The sequence below is a fragment of the Diorhabda carinulata genome, chromosome 1 (genome assembly GCF_026250575.1).
Source record: "Diorhabda carinulata isolate Delta chromosome 1, icDioCari1.1, whole genome shotgun sequence".
Taxonomy (NCBI): domain Eukaryota; kingdom Metazoa; phylum Arthropoda; class Insecta; order Coleoptera; family Chrysomelidae; genus Diorhabda; species Diorhabda carinulata.
The window spans coordinates 40,107,468-40,128,601 of record NC_079460.1 but is presented as its reverse complement, the minus strand read 5'-3'; the positions used below and the strand labels follow the sequence as shown (position 1 = coordinate 40,128,601).

The 21,134-nt window shown below is 32.9% G+C and overlaps 1 protein-coding gene across 1 annotated transcript; it reads right to left on the bottom strand.

Moving 5' to 3' along the window:
* LOC130893552 (pancreas transcription factor 1 subunit alpha-like) lies at window positions 1–6,094 on the bottom strand. The gene is made up of 3 exons (XM_057799803.1): window positions 5,880–6,094; window positions 3,911–4,218; window positions 1–249 (listed from the first exon to the last, which is right to left on the bottom strand). Exons 1-3 carry the CDS (start codon window positions 6,092–6,094, stop codon window positions 86–88), a joined length of 687 nt encoding a protein of 228 aa, XP_057655786.1. The 3' UTR covers window positions 1–85.
* Window positions 6,095–21,134: the final 15,040 nt, after the last annotated feature.

The following is a 21,134-nucleotide window of genomic DNA, read 5'->3' as shown; positions in this document are numbered from 1 at the left end:
ACTCAATTACTTTAATTACCAAAGAATATTTTCCGGCATTAATATACTACCTGAATACATTTCTTTTCGGAAAATCAGTATTTTTTTATTCCGATAAATTAAAAGAAGACGACGAACTACTAGCCCCATCTTTATTGGTTCTAGGGTCTTCTGGAACCCAAACTTTGGCGTGCATTATACCATTCGCGTTCGGTTCTTTTATTCTTGACCAAGACAATGAATGGGCAGTATACAAGCCCCCGCTTCCACCTAAAAATGATCCTCAATTAAAATATACTCGTACATGATTAGTTGCAATTGGATTTGATGGAAAATTATAACAATTACTGATTCGGTTATAGGTACTATTTTATAATTTTTAATTGCAAAATGTCCTATTAAGTTTGAAAAAAATTGATACGTTCAATTCGATTTTTATTTTTTTATTTTCTTACCCTCTTAATGATGACGTTGCAATTTTTTGGAAAAACTATTTTACTATTTAATACTCAAAACAAAAAGTGTTGGGGTGGTTTTATCGTCCAAACCATCACAACAACAAAACTCTCACTGTGAGATCGAAGAACAATCATCAACGTATTTAAAATTGATTACGCGAGGGTCAGAGGGCGCTTGTACCCTTTTTTCGATGGTGGTTTACCGAATTTGATTATCGATGGTAGATATTACATCCCCAATGAACATTCGTTACGCAATCAAGAAATACAGCTGCATATTCTTCCTCTCTTTTTATATATTTATCGATATCATTAATAATATACCTTGTATATTAGAATTGATCCATATAACTTAGTACGAAAAAAAAATGATTCCACTGTTATCTCTCTTTGTCATCATCAAATAGAAATAGTATATTATTCACGAGTGTATAATTAAGGTTATTATCCACGTGATGAAGTTTACTGCCACGAGCGCTAGCGACATTATTGTCCATTTAAAAATAATTATCGAAAATTATAATGATCCTTAATATCTCCATAATAATCAGAACAAAAAATAACAAATGTATTAGTTTTTTGATGAAGCAACGTAATTTGATTTAAAATATTAAAATATTGAGAAATCTAAACATACAATAATGTAGACAGACAATTTACGATCGTAAGGACGGATCTTGGAATTCGTTGAGGATTTCCTGGTCTTCCGTCACTATCCTGGACATACAATAAGGAGTAGACGACTAACCTTGAAGAATCTAAGACTTTTGACATCTGGGGAGATAATTAGATTACTCCGTTGAGGTTAAATGAGTGGTCTCATGTTACTGATGGTGGTAGCCATTAAGTTTTTAAAGTACGTGAATAAATAAAGTAATTTTATGGAATGATGCCTTGAAATATTTCCTACTCAATTAGGCACTCCTTCAATTCAGTCTTCACTTGGTAATTTTGTCAGTGAAATATCTTAATACAACTGGAATTATATGGAAAAAAGACAAAACTCAGTCCCATTGTCTGTGTGTAAAATACATGGAGCTCCAACATGACTCCATATGTCAACTAGATAATATGCGACTTCAGATGCTGTTTTACTTTGCAGTGCCTGCAAAAAAACGAATTTCGCAAGATGATCTTGGTAGACAAGAATAAACTTGTAATTATCATCTGCTTGGGATTGCATATCAAAAAGATCCATTTGGCAACGACTGCTTGTTAATTTTATGGAGGATATAATAAATCATCTACTTGGTTAACGTAAATGATACATGTGAAAACAAGCAATTAAAATTGGATTTGTTTACTTATTTTAGCAATAAATAGTTTTAGAAATATGTTTATTACTTTGATCTTTGGAAACAGTTTAGTAAGATTTAAGACTAAATTCTAGCAAACATAATCAACAAAATTAATCACACTGGTCGATACGATTCTTGGTTTGACGTTTGAGCTTTAGTTTCTATAATCTAAAAAATTTAAAAAAAAAATTAATCAACTACTTTATTGTTATAAAAATATTCGAACACAAGCTACGGTGGCGGAGGGATCTGCATTTTTAAATAATATTTCGGTGGTAAAAAGTGAAATAGCCCACTGATGAAAAAAGAAAGTCCGAAAAAGTACGCAACGTTTAAAAAAGGCTGCAAATCGGACTAAAGTCCGCAAAATGGCAACACTGCTTATTATTAATTTTCCTGTCATTATCTGTAATTTCTAGATTAGTCGTAGAGTACGAGCCATGAGGAGTAACGTGACACGACATCTGGTGGAAATATGTAGTACCTTCTCTCGTTAACAGATGGCGCTAATAGCACGTACAGAATAATCTCGTTGGTTCGAGAAAGTTTAAGTTTAAGACATCTTTGTAACAGTATTTTGATTTGAATTGTTGCTTTTGTGTGTGATTTAGTAGTATGGAAAAGAAGCAAAAAAATTGATAGTGAAAGCAGAAAATTCAAAGATCAGTGGAACATTCAGTATTTCGTAATTGAGTCCAGTAACAAGGCGCTATGTTTGATTTGCAATGAAATCATAGCTGTTCTCAAAGAATATAACATTAAGCGTCATTATGAAACAGAACGTTTTCAAAATTACTTAAAATATACAGGAAGTTTGCGGACAGAAAAATTCGAAGCTATGAAGCGCGGATTGAAATCGCAGCAATCTTCATTTACAAAGCTCAAAAGTGAACAAGAGGCTGCAACTCGTGCCAGCTTTCGTGTGGCTCTTGAAATTGCAAAACGTGGAAAACCATTCACCGATGGAGAAATGATCAAAGAATGCATAATTGCAGTAGCCGAAGAAATGTGCCCCGAAAAGGTAAATTTATTAAAAATTGTCAGTATGTCAACGAACACTGTGGCTCGAAGGGTAGAAAAACATCGTTGAAAATATATCTTCTCAACTGATTCATAAAAATAGACATGTTGAGTGGTTTTCTTTGGCCTTGGATAAGTCAACGGATGTGTCAGATACTGCTTGATAAGCATAGTATCCCCTGATTTAAACTATTGATCGCGTTTCGTTTCATACATCATGCTATGTTTAATATTTTTCGAATAAAATTTTTTATGACGAAGTAATAATTCAAATTACCAACTAAAATGATTCAGATGGCTTCTGTTGATAAAAAATGACTACCGATATTTTTGTATCTGTAATCTGAAAAAAATTGCTCAATAACCTTAAATAATAACTTTAAAGAAAGGAAAACAAACTCAGATTTTAGATTCCTAGAAATACGTGGAGAAATTAAGTAGATGAATTTGACAGAACTGCCATAAAACTATGGAAGCAAATATATATGTAATATAATCAATGAAAAGCACAGGAACAAACACATATGTATATCTGCTGCAACAGCCGACAAGCTCTCGAACCACTGAAGGCGGTGGTTATCGCTTCTAAGGTACTTAGTACAAAAGTATATTGAGTAACTGTAGAAGTCAATAATACGCTACTCTGGTCTTCCCAATTCCCGTATCCGATGGTTTTATCAAAATAAGTATTGGAAACAGATTTCCTGACGCATGACTAGGAACCAACAGCATGTGACGCTCCAAAACCCTATTCAGAAGGCTATCCAAGTTACCGAAAGATAGTCTAATTCGACACGAAAGAAATCAGCTGATCATCGGGTTGGTTACTGGCCACTGGTGATTGGCAAGAGCCTAAAGACGATAGGTATCACGCAAGATGCAGAGATAACGAGGCGACTCCATTATACCCATTGTTCCACTGCGCTCCTCTCCGGATGGAGTGGGGAAGAACACATCGAAATGAAGAAGACAGATAAATGTAAGTTTTTCTCAGATTAGATTCTTTAGCTTTTATTTTTTTTAAATGTTTTTGAATGTTGAATTAAATTCATCATTTTCTAAATTTATTGAAGATAAGACAGTGATCACAGTTTGATAGTTTCATCTTTGCCAGAAACATTATCGTATTATTCTACTTACAATTTTTAATTTTACCTCTGATTATAATCTTTTTGGGTTCATCGTGCCTCAAATTCCTATTGTGCCCGTTAAAAAATTCTGTGTTAGAATTCTTGTCAGTTCTAACTAATTCACTCAAAAAATTGATATATCCTATAGCTAATTTCAATGTGTCCACTTTCGATAATCTCTTTTCGTAGGGAAGAGTAGGAATATGTGCTCTTAGACCTTCGAACGCATCGTTTATCGACTGCATACGCTTTCTTTCTCGTAAATTGGCGGCTTGTCGTTGCTGGATCTGCTGTTGTGGACATTTGCTTCTTCTTCGATGCCTGTACAAGCGACTGTAAATGAAAAAAAAAAAAAAAATAAAAATATTAAACTCCCCAATTGTTTTATTCGGACCAATTCGTGATTATGAATTTATAGGGATACGAATGAGTATTTTGTTGCTTAGAGTAATACGAGGGCTGTTTGACAGAAAACTGGCTGTTCGAAGTTTGTCTGTATATATTGCTAGCGAATTTGCGATACGAATATTTCATTCATTTGAGAAACAACTCATGTTGTTTCTCAAATGAACGGAGTAATGGCGTTTAAGATAAACTGCTGCAGACGCAATAATCTTCTGCTTCGTTATTCTTCTTGTTCAAGACTTCTACGAGTTATTTTATGTGTCAAAGATATTGTAGTAAAATATAAATCCTTTCAACGCGAATGATAAAAAAAAGAAAGGTGTTAGAAATATCCAGGAATGTCGTTCCGAAATTATTATATAATATGGTATTATTATAGCTAAATCTTTCATTGGAGGAGTCACGAAAAATACATTTCGATTAATATGGAATCAAAGGAAAAGTTCGCTCTACCTACTGCTTCAGTCTATCCTGATAAAAGGTACCGATTAATAAAAACAAAATTGATAACCTCCTAAAACTGAAGTCGTATCTTCACGAAGATATTGAAGAATTTTACACACAACATCTCAGTGGCCTTCTACAAGCACCTCCACCGCTAATGTTAAGTGCTAATTGTATTATTTAATTGCCACTCTTTCCTTTCGCTGCAAATTTTAATCGTTCAGATCTCGTACACTCATTGATTTTCTTATTTCATGTATCCATGATAACCTTGGTCTTCCCCGCTTTCTATTTTCTTGTGAGATCTATTTAATTATTTCTTTGACAGCCTCTCCTGCCCCATCCTCTACACGTGCACATACCAAATATTATTTTATTCCTCCAGGTCCACTTGCTCTTTTTCGTGTCATTTCTGACCCGATTTAACTTTGATGTTCTATTTTTTCTTCTTCGAGCGTTCATTTCCAATTTTTTCTTCGGTTATTTTGGTATTCCACTTCTTGGTTTAGTTACTGTTCTTGCTCTGTTTGTCCTTCATTTTATTTATGTATCATCTGTCCCTTATTCGTCAAAATACTTAAATTTATTGATGTTTAGTACCGTAAATTTGAGAAATAACATAAATTATCAAGTTTTAACCTGAAAATTCTGCTCCAAATGACAACTGGTGTTATATGTTTTATTCATTTTACTAAATTACCAAAAAAGCTAAGAGTTTAATAGCTCAGCCTTCACTTTTTCATAAAGTTTTCTTTTGTTCTTTAAATGTTTACCAAAAATGATGTTGTTTCTCAAATGATCGTGTCAAATATTAGATAGGTACCTACGATCTTATACGTATCGGGAACAGAAAAGATTTTAAAAATCAGATATCTTTTTATGGACTTGGAATATGATTTTCTACGATAGTGTATACTTTAAACACTTCATTTAACCCTCGTATTTCTTTACATAATTCGAAAATACTTATATTATAATTTTTCTATGGAAAAAAGCATAAACGAATACTTTTTCTATCTGGATACAATCCGTAATGGCTGTCATCTTATTTCTGTTTATTAATATTATTAATTATTGATACATATTATATATAAATATATTTTTTTTTTCATTCAATATGAAAATAAAAAGAATGTTTCACTTACTCTTTATATTCAGAAAGGTTCTCTTGATCACTGTTATAAGAAAAACTAGATACAGCCGAATCACTACTGTTCTCGTCATACAAAAACAAATCACTACTATTCGAAGATCCCGTTGTGCTACCGTTACTATTTCCATTAGAATGTATAAAGTGATTGCCTTCAAAAAAATATTGTCTATTAACCATATCCAAATCTAAATGATCCATCGTCCACATCAAAATTTTATGTTTCCATTGTAACTGCACACTTGTTAAATTATGTACTAATCGTTGAAACGTGTCAGTCACGTGTGTAGTTGAATGGGACACGTGTCAACAGCAAAGGACGACTGAAAAGTATCCTGGAACGTTATCAGGACTTTCCTGCGATCCTCTACAAAAACGCTTAGGACCGACGCGATTGGATACCGCGGACGAATCGGAGAGGGCGGATAGCCACTCCTACTCCGTTGTTAGGGCTGCTTTTAGCATCGATCCTTCAAAGGATTTTGTTAAATAAAGGACTTGAACTAAATGAACAACACTTTATTCGTGTAATCATAACAATGTGGAACTTCTTGAGAACATTTTTTTTCGGATTTTTTGAATATATCAGCTGCATTATGAACGAAGCATGATTCAATGTATGCAAATAGATTGTTTAATTTTTTTTTTCAATATTTTAGAGAAACAAATTATTTGTGATAAACTCGTCATATCAGACGATTTCATTGAGAATATTGATTCTTAAAACCCAGAAATTTCCTTTATTCTAGCGATTTTGAGCTTGATTGAAGATGTTAATGGGTAACCAGAGCGCGATGAATCTATGGAATATATGGAAGAAATATCTAGATATATTATTCAACAAATATGAAAAACTGAGTAAAAATTAAAAAAAAAAAAATGGTTAGAATTAAATAACATTATCGATGATCCTTTTCCATTTCAGATTTGTAAGAATTTACGTGTTCTGTTTTGAAATCAATCAGGCCTTAACACTTATATTACATCAATCTTTTTCATACAAGAGTGCTTCTTGAATCGAAGAAAAAGTGTAAATAAGAAATAATCATTTTGTCCAATAGCCAAGCAGCCATTAGAGCTCTAATCTCCAATGTCATAAAATCTATGTTGAATGAGCTAGGCAAATAGAATAAAGTTACTTCCCAATAGGTTCCAGGATACAATGGAGTAAAGGGAAATGAAACAGTAGACATACTTGCTAAAGTAGGAGCGGATAAACCGTTTGTAGGACCTGAACCACGTGGAATAGGCTACAGGACGATAGAGAAAATACTAGAAAGAAACGTGGATAGGAGAAAAGTTGTGGTAGGATTAGCAGAATGAGATGTGTGTAGGATAAAACATTTTCTCAAAGTGTAAGATACTACGGAGCCCGAAGGCATTACATTTGAGAGCGTATGGAATAGAAAATTGAGCTCTTCGACGGCTAGAGTCATTTCACATCCTGGACATTACGAAAACAATGAGATTAAGAAATCAGCTGATAATCCCAACAATGTGTTCAGTATGAACATCTTCAACTGTTCAAAAAATTCCAACTTAACATAATCATGGCCAATACCATAAAGTTTTCTTAATATATACGTAGCGCGCTCTATGAGTTCTTAGCTTAAAATATAGAGAAATGTCATTAATAAAGAAAAAAACTGTAATTATTTTTCAATACATTCTCTCTTCATTACCACACACTTCTTAGAATAACTGACTAAAGCTTCTACACTGCCTATTTAATTTCATCGTCACTTCTACCTCTTATCTCAGCTTTTCGGACAAAAAATAGGCGGGTGGGGCTAAATCAGGGCTATATGGTGGGTGTTCAATCTCTGTGAGGCTATATACATGTACAATAGCTTTGTTTTAGTCTATTTCATAAAGGTATGAAGTAAAAAAATGGGGAATTCCGTCCAGCTCGGCTCAAAAACTTATGGACCACTTTGAGAAATATGAATTTTGCCTGGGAAAAGCATAATCGTATAGCACTTTTACTGGAAAGCGATTAAATTGTTTGTTGGCGACGAAAATACTTGAGAAGTATAAAGCAGTACATAACAGAGCAGAAGAAAATCTTTTATCTTGAGGAGACGTGGATTAATGAAGGTTATACAGTACCAAAAATGTGGCAAGACAAAAATATAACCAGTGCACACCAAGCTTTCATGTCAACGGGTATTAAGGTGCCTTCAGGTAAAGGGAAAAGACTAATAATCGTCCATATTGGAAGCGAAGAGGGATTTTTAAAAGAAGGTTTGCTAACCTTTCAGTCATTCCATACGGGAGATTTGGTGAAATGGTAAAATATCTTCCGACTGATTCAGTAGTAGTTATGGATAACGTAATCATTCTCGACGCATAGAGAAGACTCCAGCTTCATCTTGGAGAAAACAAGAAATTATTGTCTGGTTAACCACCAAAAATATTGAATTTGAAGATAATTGAAAGGATTTGTAGCAAGACACAACACTACATTCAAAATAAAAGACGTTAAGCTACTGTTTGAACAAGCCATTAAGGAGGTGACACCAGAGAACTGGTGGAAAGCAGTCCAGCATGTCATTAAAGAAGAGGAAAATGTGGGATCTTGACTACTTGATCGACCGGACCGTCGACCCGTTAATTATAACTTCAAGAGGAGATGACGAATAATATTATGATGTATAATGTATTTATTTTATAATGTTATTCTGTTAAAATAAAATTCTTTCCTTTTTACGAGAATCCTACCGGCACGCCTTTGGTACACTATTTTCAGTGTTTGTGAATGGATAACAATAGGCTAAACCCATATATTGACCCCAACCCGGGTGGTGCTACCTGCACTTGATAAAAAAAAATTTCACAATGAAATCAATACCAAACTATGAAAATGGCTTAAATATTCGTTGGGTCACTCTGTGGTCCCTTTGCATACCTAATGAGATTTTATTGCTCTATACCTTTTTAAAATAAACTATAGTGTGAATCCTTTTTTATTGAAAACTTTTATCACAGAGCGAAACTCAATTTGAGACATTTTGCAAAAAAACTCGATTGAGTAGTCATTCGAACTCTACCATAATAAAATGGATCGAAGCAGCAAGTTGTAACTTTATATAAAGCTTGTTGAGCCAAAAACTCATCGGCCGCACTACGTAAGTAACTATCAAAGATATAATTTTTCAAGTACAAAATGAAAACAAGTAGATGTGTATTATTTTTTCATTCATTCAACATAATATAAGAAGTTTGACATAAAAAGAAAAATTGCGATTTCCCCATGAATTGTATATATCGAACCATAATTCACCCCTTAGGCCTATTGTCCCAGGTGTCTGTTTCTGATGCACAAGTTCAGGTCGAAGGTGTAATTTGTTGGGTGTCCCCCTCAAAAATCATTAAAAATATATATCAAGAGAGGTTGATACAAAAGCATTTCCGTTTTTGTTTATGACATGCATGTATGACGTATTATATAGGCCAGACAAATATTTTGAAGTGATTCACGATATGTTTCCATACATACGTGTACATATAAAAAGTAGATAACGTACAACCTAACCAATTTATTTGGTTGTTTTGCTACGACGAATTCCTAAGTGACGCAAAAATTGCACGTGGTATACTATGGAGAAACTATTTTGTTATTGTGAAGTAAATCATCATTTCATTTTTTTTTTTTTTCTATTAATTCTGATAAATCATTTTTAAAAATATCTGTAGATCTTAGAATTCGCTTCTGTAACAATTGAGCAATCATATTATTCAGGAGGAGGCAGAGAAGAAATTGAGACCAAAAAAAGAAAACATGATAATAAAAGAAATGAATATTTTATTAAATTTTACAGTCTAGTCTATAAATAACAAATTTTCACAAAAATACATCGTCAATTATAAAGGGAGATTAAAATGCTAGAGTAGGACGAGACCAGAATTGAGGAATGGGATGTATGGGAAAAGTCTTAGAATTTCGTAAGAGGAATGATTTGATAATAGGCAAGAAAAAATGGGAACAAACACATAAAAATAAGAGTATAAATATGGTGTAGAGCAATACAAAGAGCAAAATACATTACATAGAATTGATCTAATAAAGAATCGAAAGTGGGATCAAACCGCAGATTGAAAAATACAAGAAAAAAATAATACAGTAAGATAGCAAGCTGTAAAATATATACAGAGAAAGGGGAAAAAATATATAAATATAAAACAAATGGGCAAAATAAATTTGGAATTCTCAAAAGCAACGGATCATAGAATAGAATGGCCATTATAAGACAAATTCAACAAATTGCAAAGAAATACTATGTAAGGAATGTGATGGATTATAAGAGGATACTAGAGGATAGTGAGAGGTATCGTGTGGTACAACTGAAATAATGGAAGCCAAAAAATTACTCGAAGAACCAAACAGCTTTTTGAAGAGTGTATTATGAAATGGGTCAAGTGATAAAGGAAGAGGATAGAATAGAATATGAAATATGTGAACTGAAACAATACAATAATAGGTTACAAACATTAATAACCTGTTGGAAAGAGTATTATTACCTTTCTAACTTATTATTTGACTTTTTTGTGCTTTATTGTCAAAAAATTGTTACAATTTGTAGATGAAAGCTTGTAAAAACTAAGAAACAAAACATAAAAATAACTAAATAAAGATAAAACAAATAAAATAAAATTCCAATATACAGAAGAAAACCACACTTAGTAACAAAATTATAGGAAATAGTAATAGGTAATAATTAATCGTATATAAGTCCATAGCAAAAATTAAACCAGTACGCACCATGTCCGGAATTAAATCGACAGTCAACAAAGAATAGCCAGGTAAATTAGGGAGGAAGGTTAACAAATAAAAAAGGAAAAAGAAGGCCAAGAAGATAATGGATGGACCAGATGGAGGAAATTGGACGAAATAAAGGGAAAATTCTGGAGGAATGACACTAGTCAGAGATCAAGAAGTATGGAAAACTTGGAAACAGTGGAATGAGAGACGGAGTCCCAATCCGAATAAGGATAAGACTAGAAGAAAATAGTCAAAATGAAGAGTCACAAACCCAAAATTTGTAATGAAATATGAAAATCAAATTGTTAATGTTTTGTAACAAAGGGCTAATTGTAGAAATACGGAAAATACACTAGAAGCTAATACCCTATTCAGTAATTTTCCGTTCAAAACAGATTTAATAGATGACTTGGCTAATTTTGTGAACCTTTTGGGTTAGGAACTGTAGCGGGGGACCTTTTCTATTGAACTCCAAGTTTTTGATACCACGGCTGTAAATGTTCAAAGTTTGCAGCTCCTCCTGATCAAGCTCTACACACCTCCCAATGGGAGAGTGGGTAATGCGCTAACTTCTCTTTAGTGAGGGATTGTGCAGATGACACTAAATCTTTATCCGACACGGCAATCTACGGGATTGGTCCCACGGCCACCTATCTGCTTCCTTTTCAGGACCGTTCCCAACCCCAGACTCCTGAATGTTTTAGTTATTACAGATAGTACACCGTCCGACAAGTATTTTCCTGTCTTCTCAGCTACCCAATAAGAATTAAATGGAATTTATAATTGACCTAGTTTTGGTATGTGTGCTATGGTTAATGGAAAATACTTATATTTTCAATGAATAAAAACTACAAATCCACAACCTGGCCTATTATTTTCTTCAAGCATATGCATCATATTCACGCCAAAAATGAAAAATGAACATATAAATTTTGGGACAAAATCTAATATGTGTTTTTAACTGTGTTGGGTCCACTTAATGTAAGTTATGATGGGAAATGAACAATGAATTAACAGGGGAAGATTTAAAGACTTCCGGTGTTGCCGTGAATGGGGATGACACATTAATAATTGTTCCATATGTTGTAGTTACAATTAATTTATTACAATATTTTGTCTAAAATGAGTTACTGTTCCAACCCTTACAGTGCGAAATCTATTCATCATGTTCTCAAATTAACATATTTATCAAGAAAAAACTAATTATCTATTATTCGAATAAAAATAATTGAATATTTTCCAATACAGTTGTGAAATTTATGTAAAGAAATTGTTTCAATTGGAATCATATTAATAAATAATGAAACTTCCACGTAGCTCCTTCTTCACTTAGCTGTATCTCAGGCTTGTTTGCGATCATGTGCCTCTTTGTATTCCTTGCTTCGGCCAGCTCGTCTTTTTGGATATATCTGAAGCCAAGCCTAACCTAATTCTTCCCATTCCTCAGTACAGAGAACGTCGAAATATCAATAATCTCACTGTCTGTTTGAGATAAACTCAAAAACTACTCTTCAAATTTTCATAGTTTTACCAATAGATAGAGTGATTCTTAAGAAATTTCAGGTATATACTTTATAAAAATTTTCTATAAAATGGTTTGGAAATGTCGGTAATTATTGGAAGTAACAGAAAAAGTCGCCCGGGAGAGTTTTTTGATCGATAACGCTGCCTAATCTTCTTGAGGTATGGAAATTAACAATACGTAAATATATATCAAATTAATAATGTATATTTTATAAAAATTTGATAGTTTCAAACTCCATATAGTATAGATACCCTGAAATTTCTTTTCTTATAAATATTAGACCATAGTAGTCACAAATTCTTTCACCAGCTACAAGTGTAATGATTAAAAGTCAATGTTAGATGCAGGAATATCTTGTATATCACGCATCACTTTCTATAAATTCGCCATCTTGATTATCGTGGGAAGAAACAGCTTCAGCCAATGGGAAAGCTTCAAAGATATCGACGCACGGAATACGGGACGCCGTCGTCGTCGCAACTGGGAATTTCCAGGTGTTTTTCTACAATTATATGTTGCTTCATTTCAGTATCTAGGTACGTTTGTCTCGGAAATTGTTGATGGTCGATATTAGTATGAAACATTTGATAAGTAAAGTAGCTATAGGTAAATGGGAAAGAATACTAAATTATCTTAGCAAAAACTGAATGATGAATTGATGCATCTATTGATTAGATCAGTTTTATTAATAAACACAGTTCAATATTTACGTCCTTGAAAATGAAAATTAACATTTTTCTGCGAAAAAGTGGCACTTTAATGAGAGAGAGAGAGAGAGAGAGAGAGAAAGACAAGCTTTATTGTCACTAGAAAATTTTTACAATTTTTTGGACAAAGCTATATAATTTTATATTATATAATATAATAATACAAAATAATTATAATGTATATAATATCTTACATCATAAATTGAATTATGCCAGTCTCTAGAGTCTATGGTAAATTGTAGAATACAGCATCAGAATAATAAGATTGAAGGGCACCGTCAATATGTAGACCAAGAAATTTCATCGAATTTGAGAATCGTATTAAGTCATCGTTGAGTTTTAGAGGTTTTAAAGCTCCTTTATAGGATAAAACTAAAGTTTTCTCAGTGTAGTATAAACAGAGACCGTTACACTGGTGTCATCCGCGAATAAAGTGAATTGACCACTGATCCATAGATCAGTGAAATCATTGATGAAAATCAAAAAAAGAACTGGACCCAAAACTGAACCATGAGGCACACCATTTACTTGAAACTTTACCATTAGCTCGTACAAATTGTTTTCGACATTCATGGTAAGATACAAACCATTTTATTGGAATACCTCGGATACCATAATATTCCAGTTTGTTAATCAGAATTTTATGATCAACACAATCAAAGTATACATTTAATGGTAATAGATGGCTTTTTTTTAGAGCTAAATGTTTGTTGAACGCCATAATGATGAACGATACATAAAATTTCCTCATTTAAATCTGTTTATTTATATTGTACAAGTATTATCAGTAATTTTTTTAAACTAATGAATCTAGTGAAAATATTACAGGTTTTTCCATGATATATGATAGTAGTATCTCAAATAACACCATACAAAAAAGAATGTTTTCGACATTGTTTTCCCTCAATAGGTCAGTTAAATACATTTAATAAGTTTGCAATTAGATACAACTTAATTGCGTATTCTATATGTTATTGACTCCTTCCGAAGCATCTAGCTAAATCGACTCAAGCAGATCAGTAAAATTAATCCTTTAAAACATATGACATATATCAATTAATTTAATAAATAGAATTATAATGCTCACATTTTTTAATTATTATCATGATTGAACTGAGCTTTTTTAATCAAAATATAATATTCGAAAAGAATCAATTTTAAGTGTTTTTGCGGATCCACTCTCACAAACAACGAAGCATAGTCAAGAAAAGAATGCAACACACTAATCATTGCGTGAGTAACAAGTCTCAACAAGCTTTTATTATAGTAGAGCTCGAATAACCACTCAATCAAGTTTTTTCGCAAAATGTTTCAAACACTAATAAAAATGAAAAACAGAATGGAGGCAAGTTGTTTACCGTGACTCGCGTCCATCATTTTCAACAATTAAAAATTGGTCTACTTTGTATCGCTGGTGATGTGAATCATTTAAAGATGATCCACGTGTGGAAGGTCCTATGATGGTGACTACTCACCAAGAAAACATTGAATTAGTGCGGTCCAATCAAAAGAAATTGCATCACGGACTGGCATAGATTAGTATTTAAATATGACAAAAATGCCTTGAATTGTCAGCGCAGTTTAAAAGCAACATCGAGCAGAACGTTCTGAGCGATTTTTAGAGCACCGAGAAAGTGTAATCAGAACAATTGTTACTATAAACTGACATCTAAAAAAGATTCAATGGAGTAGGATCGGAACGGAGAGCCCGTGCCAAAAAAAGCAAAGGTCGCGAAAATCACCAACAAAGTGATGGCTATAATATTTTGGGATTGTGGGAGTAATTTTGTACGTTGTTTCACATTATTTATCACGGCTGCCACTAACTATAACTAACCGTTTTTCATTCTGCTACCAACGTTCTGAACGGTACTTACTTGGTCACATGAAAGAAAACACAAATAGAAAAACTTCCAAATTAATGTCAGCAAGAAAAATCACGAATAAACAAGAAGGTTGAATTTAACACAGATGAAGGAGGAGTTAATTTTACCAAAGTGATCTAATCCATCAGCTAATCTGACTGACAGTTAGTTCTGTATTAATTCAGAAGAATAGTAGCTGACATTCATGGCATTATTCTGATGAACTTGCAATGAACTTGCGTTTGATTTGAATTGATCTGTGCATGCTTTGCGTCTTGTTTCATGTCAAGCGGGGACTATCTTTTACTGTATAGGAGGCTGTATACCCAAAAATAACCGGAATTATTTTTTAAATGCTATATATTTGCAAATATTTACAAAACAACCTTATCCACTTCAAAATAATCTCCATTACAAGTAATACATCTGTCCCAGCGGTGCTTCTACTGTTCGAAACATTGTTTGAACTCATCTTTAGAGGTGGCTGCAAGCTCCTGTCTCGTTCTTTTCTTGATGTCTTCAATATTTTCAAATCGCCGTCGTTCCATGCCACTTTTCATGCGTGAAAACATGAAAAAGTCGCACGGAGCCAGGTCAGGCGAGTAAGGTGCATGGGACAGCGGAATCATGTTATTTTTAACCAAAAACTGACTAACAGTGATGGTTGAGTGTGCAGGGGCGTCGTCATGGTGGAAGAACCAGTCACCTGTTTGCTGAACTAAGATCCAAGATATTCCACTGATTTCAGACGGTTGATCAATTGTCTGTGCGCACAAGCTCTCGAATTCTTTCAACATTTTCATCGATTCGGGCAGTTGATGGACGTCCAGAGCGAGGTCTGTCATCAATCGACATGTTGCCATTTTTAACTCGAGAAAGCCACTAATACACTTGAGTTTTCCCCATAGCATAATCTTTGTAAGCAGTTTTCAGCATTAAAACAGTTTCAGCAGCGTTTTTACCGAGTACAAAACACGGCACGTTGTTCATTTAAATTTGCCGTCATAAAAAAACCGAAGCAGCAGTGAAACAGCACTAGCAAAAACGGTCACTAGTGACGAACAGAACGTGGTAGGTCAAACGCCCGCGCGACGCTGAACTGGCGACGAGTTGCGCTAGGTAGGCACTAGCGGCTGAAATCCGTACTACAAAAGCTCCACCCATGGCAATGCTATTCCGGTTACTTTTGGGTACCTCCTTGTATGTATACGATCGATCTACTGCCTTTTTATTTCTTCTTTAGATTCTATTTCCTTATAACTCAAAAAATTTTCCATTTCTGCTGGATATTTTCATTCTCTAATTTTTCTTTGTTTCTAATTCAAACGAAAATTCCTTTACCTTAACAACTATTTTGTAAAAAAGCTTAACTGATGATTTTTTTTGCAAAACCCTCATATATATTAACGCGGAAACAACACATACTATCCTATTTTTCTTTCTAGGAGCACGAGCCAAATTCGGGAAATATATACAGGTGCTTACTAGTTGTAATGACAATATTATGATAAGGGGCAATATAATGGGTATGATATCCAGCTGCGCATAGGGACTTATTTGTACAATTTTTAAATAAATGCAGGGAGAATTTTAAGTGGTATTAAGAGACTCCCTATCCACACATTCACGCCCCTGTAAGGAGATTTTAAAATTTCTATTAGCGTGCAGACCGCCGAGGATAATTCGGATTTATTTTTGATATTGAAAATATACAGGGAAATACAATTATAAAAATGATAATGTTTCCTTTTTACTCATATACCTGTCGCAGTCATCAATGCATATATTGTATAACACCTCAAACGATGTCATAATTATCTTTATTAAAGTCAATATAAATTATATTGTAAATGTAAAATGTAATAAATATTAATTTCAAAGTTAATGCCAATTAGTTAGTAATCGATCCCCATGTGGATTGCCTATTACTTTCAATGTAATTGTGTCTTATTTGCACTGGCTCAAGTTAGTCCTGCAATATTAGATTTTTTCTCTATTAAAACTTGTCTTTGCAGACCAACCATCAAGTCTACTAATTCTTACCAACTAATTACTTGAACTGGGAGGGGTATCATATGATTTCGTTCGTTTAAACTTAAGGTGATGGTAGTTTTATCATATAAAAATACATTGCAACATTTTGCGTCGTCGAATCTGTAAAATTCTTAAGGCTGGTTGGTGGTACGTGTGGTACGACTCAATTTGAGCGAATCTTCAAACTACAAAAGAGAGCTGTTAGATATTTACTCGGACTAAGCAGCAGGGCTCATTGCAGGGACTTCTTGAGAAGATTAAAAATTCTGGTTCTTTCTTCCTTATTCATCTTTGAATCCGTTTGCCTAATTCGTAAGCACGCTTCTCCAAGTTCAGATCGTTGCGCGGCTATCCACTTAGGAGCGCGGAGCACGACCTTTACCTACCTACTTCCACATTCAGAGTTAGTTAAGGGCTCAATATTTTACAATGCAAAAAAAATGAATAATCACTTGCCAATTGAAATCTAATCGATATCATCTTTTCCCGCATTTCGTAATAATTTGAGGTTATATTTACTGGAAAGTGCCTTCTACTCTATAAACGACTTCTAATTATAATATTTAATTCCGGACATACTGCATACTGGTTTAATTTTTGCTGTTTTGATACTGATGGTGATTTTTTTCTGTATATTGAAATTCTATTTTATTTGTTTTATCTTTATTTAGTTATTTTTATGTTTGTTTTTTTAGTTTTTACAAGTTTTTGTCTACAAATTGTAACAATTTTTCGATAATAAAGCATTTCTCTCTCTCTCTATTATTATTAAATATTATTTATTCAATGTTTTGTTGTTGTTGATGATTTTTAATTGTTGCGAACTACTCTGGAGTATATTTATATTTTTGTTATGCACTCAATGCATGGTGATTTAATCTTCTCAAAACTAATTTTAAATCTCTAAATCCGTATAGAATTAATGAATTGAAGTGCGATATCAAAAGTGAAATTTTATCTAAATCTAGTATAATATGAATATTTCTGATAAATTTGCGAGATACTGTGACACGTGTTCATGTAGGGGTTAATCATACCGGTCCTTAGGTGGGTAGTTATTGAACCGTGAAGAAAGCGGTGTGAGTGTATCATCACTACTTAGTTATAGACGATTGTATATTATTATTTATTTCCTGCAATATGGTTGAGGAAAATATAAACGCAGGTGTATTGTTACGATCTATAAAATTGAAAAAATGTTCTGTATTAATAATTGGCGTCCTAACCTAACCTAACCTAACCTAACCTAACCTAACCAAACCAGCTTCTAATTTACGATATATGTGTTTTCAATCTTACTTTAAACAATAGTTTGTTATATGTACTGGGTGTCCCGATAAAAATGGCTCTCGGTCATATGTCGGGAACCGTTTATAGTACAGTTTCGGGAAAAAAAATTAATGACAAAAGTGACATCGAGAGCTGTTGGTACACCGCTAGAGGGCGTAATTAAATAACAAATATTATAAAATGAATAATTTACAAATTTTGTATAATTAAGATGCGTTTAAACTATGATTATCGTGTTCCTTAAGAAATTAAGTGTATATTTGATTTTACAAGTTTTAGTCTATCGCCTGTAAGTCCAGTTCTATTTAACCTATCTATGCAAACTTAGTCTTTTTGAAGAGAGCTCCTTTCTACCGATGTAAGAGTTATAATTTCGAAACAACCTAATGAGTAACGTATACGCTAGAGGGCGCTATTTATTTATTTTTTTAAATCTAGCTATCCTTCAAAAATGTTGAATGGAAACATGCAGTTTTAATTAAGGAATATAAAAGTAGACCAAATTAGCAACAGAATAGCGAAAACCGCATATTGATATCTTTTTCGTATTAAGAGACATCTTAAGAAATTTGTAAATTTTAAGCATTTTCTATTAAACATAAATTACTCCGGGTTGACTGAACGGATTTTAACATTTTTTTACTCCTCAAAATTGTCTTTTCTTGGTCTATTAATAATAGTTCCAATTATTATTACTTATGCTGTCACCGAGAAACTGCGTTATGGACCTTTGTAAATAATTTCCAGGTTTTTCTCGAGGTCACTTTTGTTATGAATTTTTTTTTTTCCCGAAGCTGTACTATAAACGGTTCCCGAGATATAGCCGAGAGCCATTCTTATTGGAACGCCCGGTACATTTGGATCAGGGTCGATAATTTTTGAAACCAAAAAAAATTATAGTAGGATGAAACCCATTGAAATCCTATGGAAAAAAATCAAATAGCAAAGCAAAAAATAGCAAATAGCAAAAAAATAACCTCAAAATTTATGTGAAAAATTCAAAAGTTTTTGGTCTTTTATTTTTATCGAAATTTGGTGGAAACTTACCTTTTTATGTCCCAAATATACTTTATTTGATTTGAAATATTTATTATTCCACCTTATTTGGATTTAATATAGAAAAATCAATCTAATTTTCAATCAAAAATCCTAAACACAAAATTTCAGATTTTTTGTTTAAAAAGTCGGTAAGTTTTCTGTTCTATAAAATCTCTACTTTCTGAAGTGAAGCATGGATCTTCGGCAACACATTAAATTCTGCCTCAAATTGGAAAAAGGGACCAGTAAATTGACGAAATGGAAAAATCTGTTTATTTTGATACTGCAGTAACTTGCAGACTGTTTACAAGTGATTTGGACGAGAAACGTGGACACATACAATTGTTCCATCAAGCAGTCTTTTCGGGTCTGTGTAAAGTAGCATTTTAATAGATGGAACTTTTGACTGATTGAAAAAATAAAAATTGTGCTCAAATTTTGAAAGGAATTTAAAGATCGTATTCATGTTAACCTTCATCATAACAATTCACTGTGCTACAATTGCTTTCCTTTCGCAAGTTTCTGACCACTAAAATCCACCCACCTTACTCACGAGATTTAGCACCATGCGACTTTCAGCTTTGTTCGAGATATTCTGAAGTGCGTGCTTAAAAATATTCGACATAATTTATGCACATTCTAATAAGCGTTCTGTATGTTATGTGATACAATTCTTATCTTCTGTAATACCTATACTGATTTAATAACACAGGTGTTAAGTTTTATGTTCCCGTTTTATTTATTGCTTTTGGTCCGTAATACAAATATGTTTTGTGTGTTTTGGTATTGATAATTCTGTTTACAAAAGAGAAGTTACTGTACACCGGATTATTTATACTTAGTTGGCTTGATTCCAAAATGATTGTACAATTTTTCGAAATTTTGTTATCGAACTTTTTATATGAAAGAAAATTTATACCCACTTTTAAAAATATGAGAGTGTGCCATTTCACGCAATTCCTAATAGTTTTATTACTTAGAACGTAAAGCAAATATATATAATAAAGTAGACTAAAATCAACTTTTCCTTGATAGATGTTTAAAAACAATTCAAACAAAAAAACAACAACTCAATCTAAAAGCACAATTGCAATTTGTTACATAATCCGCTCTTCACGCTCTCTATGTTTGACAAGTAATTTCACCCTCCCTCGTAAGCGCGTCCAACCCCTAAATCCACATATATTTCACCCTGAATCCCACCCCGTGAGACTGCAATAGATAGAAACATATGTATCATACAGTTGTCTGAAGGGTGTAGTCAGCGGGATATCCGAGGGATACTTACACCCACATAGATATTAGTTAATGTTTTCAATGTTGAGTTATTTATTAAAAGTAGAAATATACACAATTTCAATAATTATATCATAATTTAAGCAATATATTAAAATGCACTCTATTGACGCCTAGTTTCAAAATCTTTCAGAAAATATTTATTTGTATATATATATATATATATATATAGGGATATTAAGAGCTACGATAATTTTGAGCAGAGCACTTATAACTCAATTTTCCTAGTATGTAATATGTTAATAAGAAGTAATTGTCATTAATAAATATCAAGAAAATATTTCCCACTTATTTCCAAAATTACTTTACGTCGGCGTCGTACCTAAATTAGTTAGGTAACATAATCACCTAAATAAAATTCCACATATCTTAAACTCAACTTATTTTGAAAAATGCAGCCATTCACGACAGTGAAAGTTAAACACATTTCAAAACTTGGCAAAACCTCTTTTCAGATTTGTCTCTTCTGTGAAAATGAATGAAAGTTCCATATTTCAAATATTTGATCATATATAGTTATGACCGTAATAAAGACTATATTTTTTTGATAATTTAATCATAAATATATAGTTTCCAAATTTGTATCTATACTTGTAGTATCAGATAGTATTACTTGCCAACTTTCATAGTTCTTAGTCAACGTAAAAAACGTTTTTTCGTATCGGCCGAAGTTATTTCTACATTTACCTTTTAAACGTCAATTGTATGTCTAAAGCAGCCCCACATTTGCTCA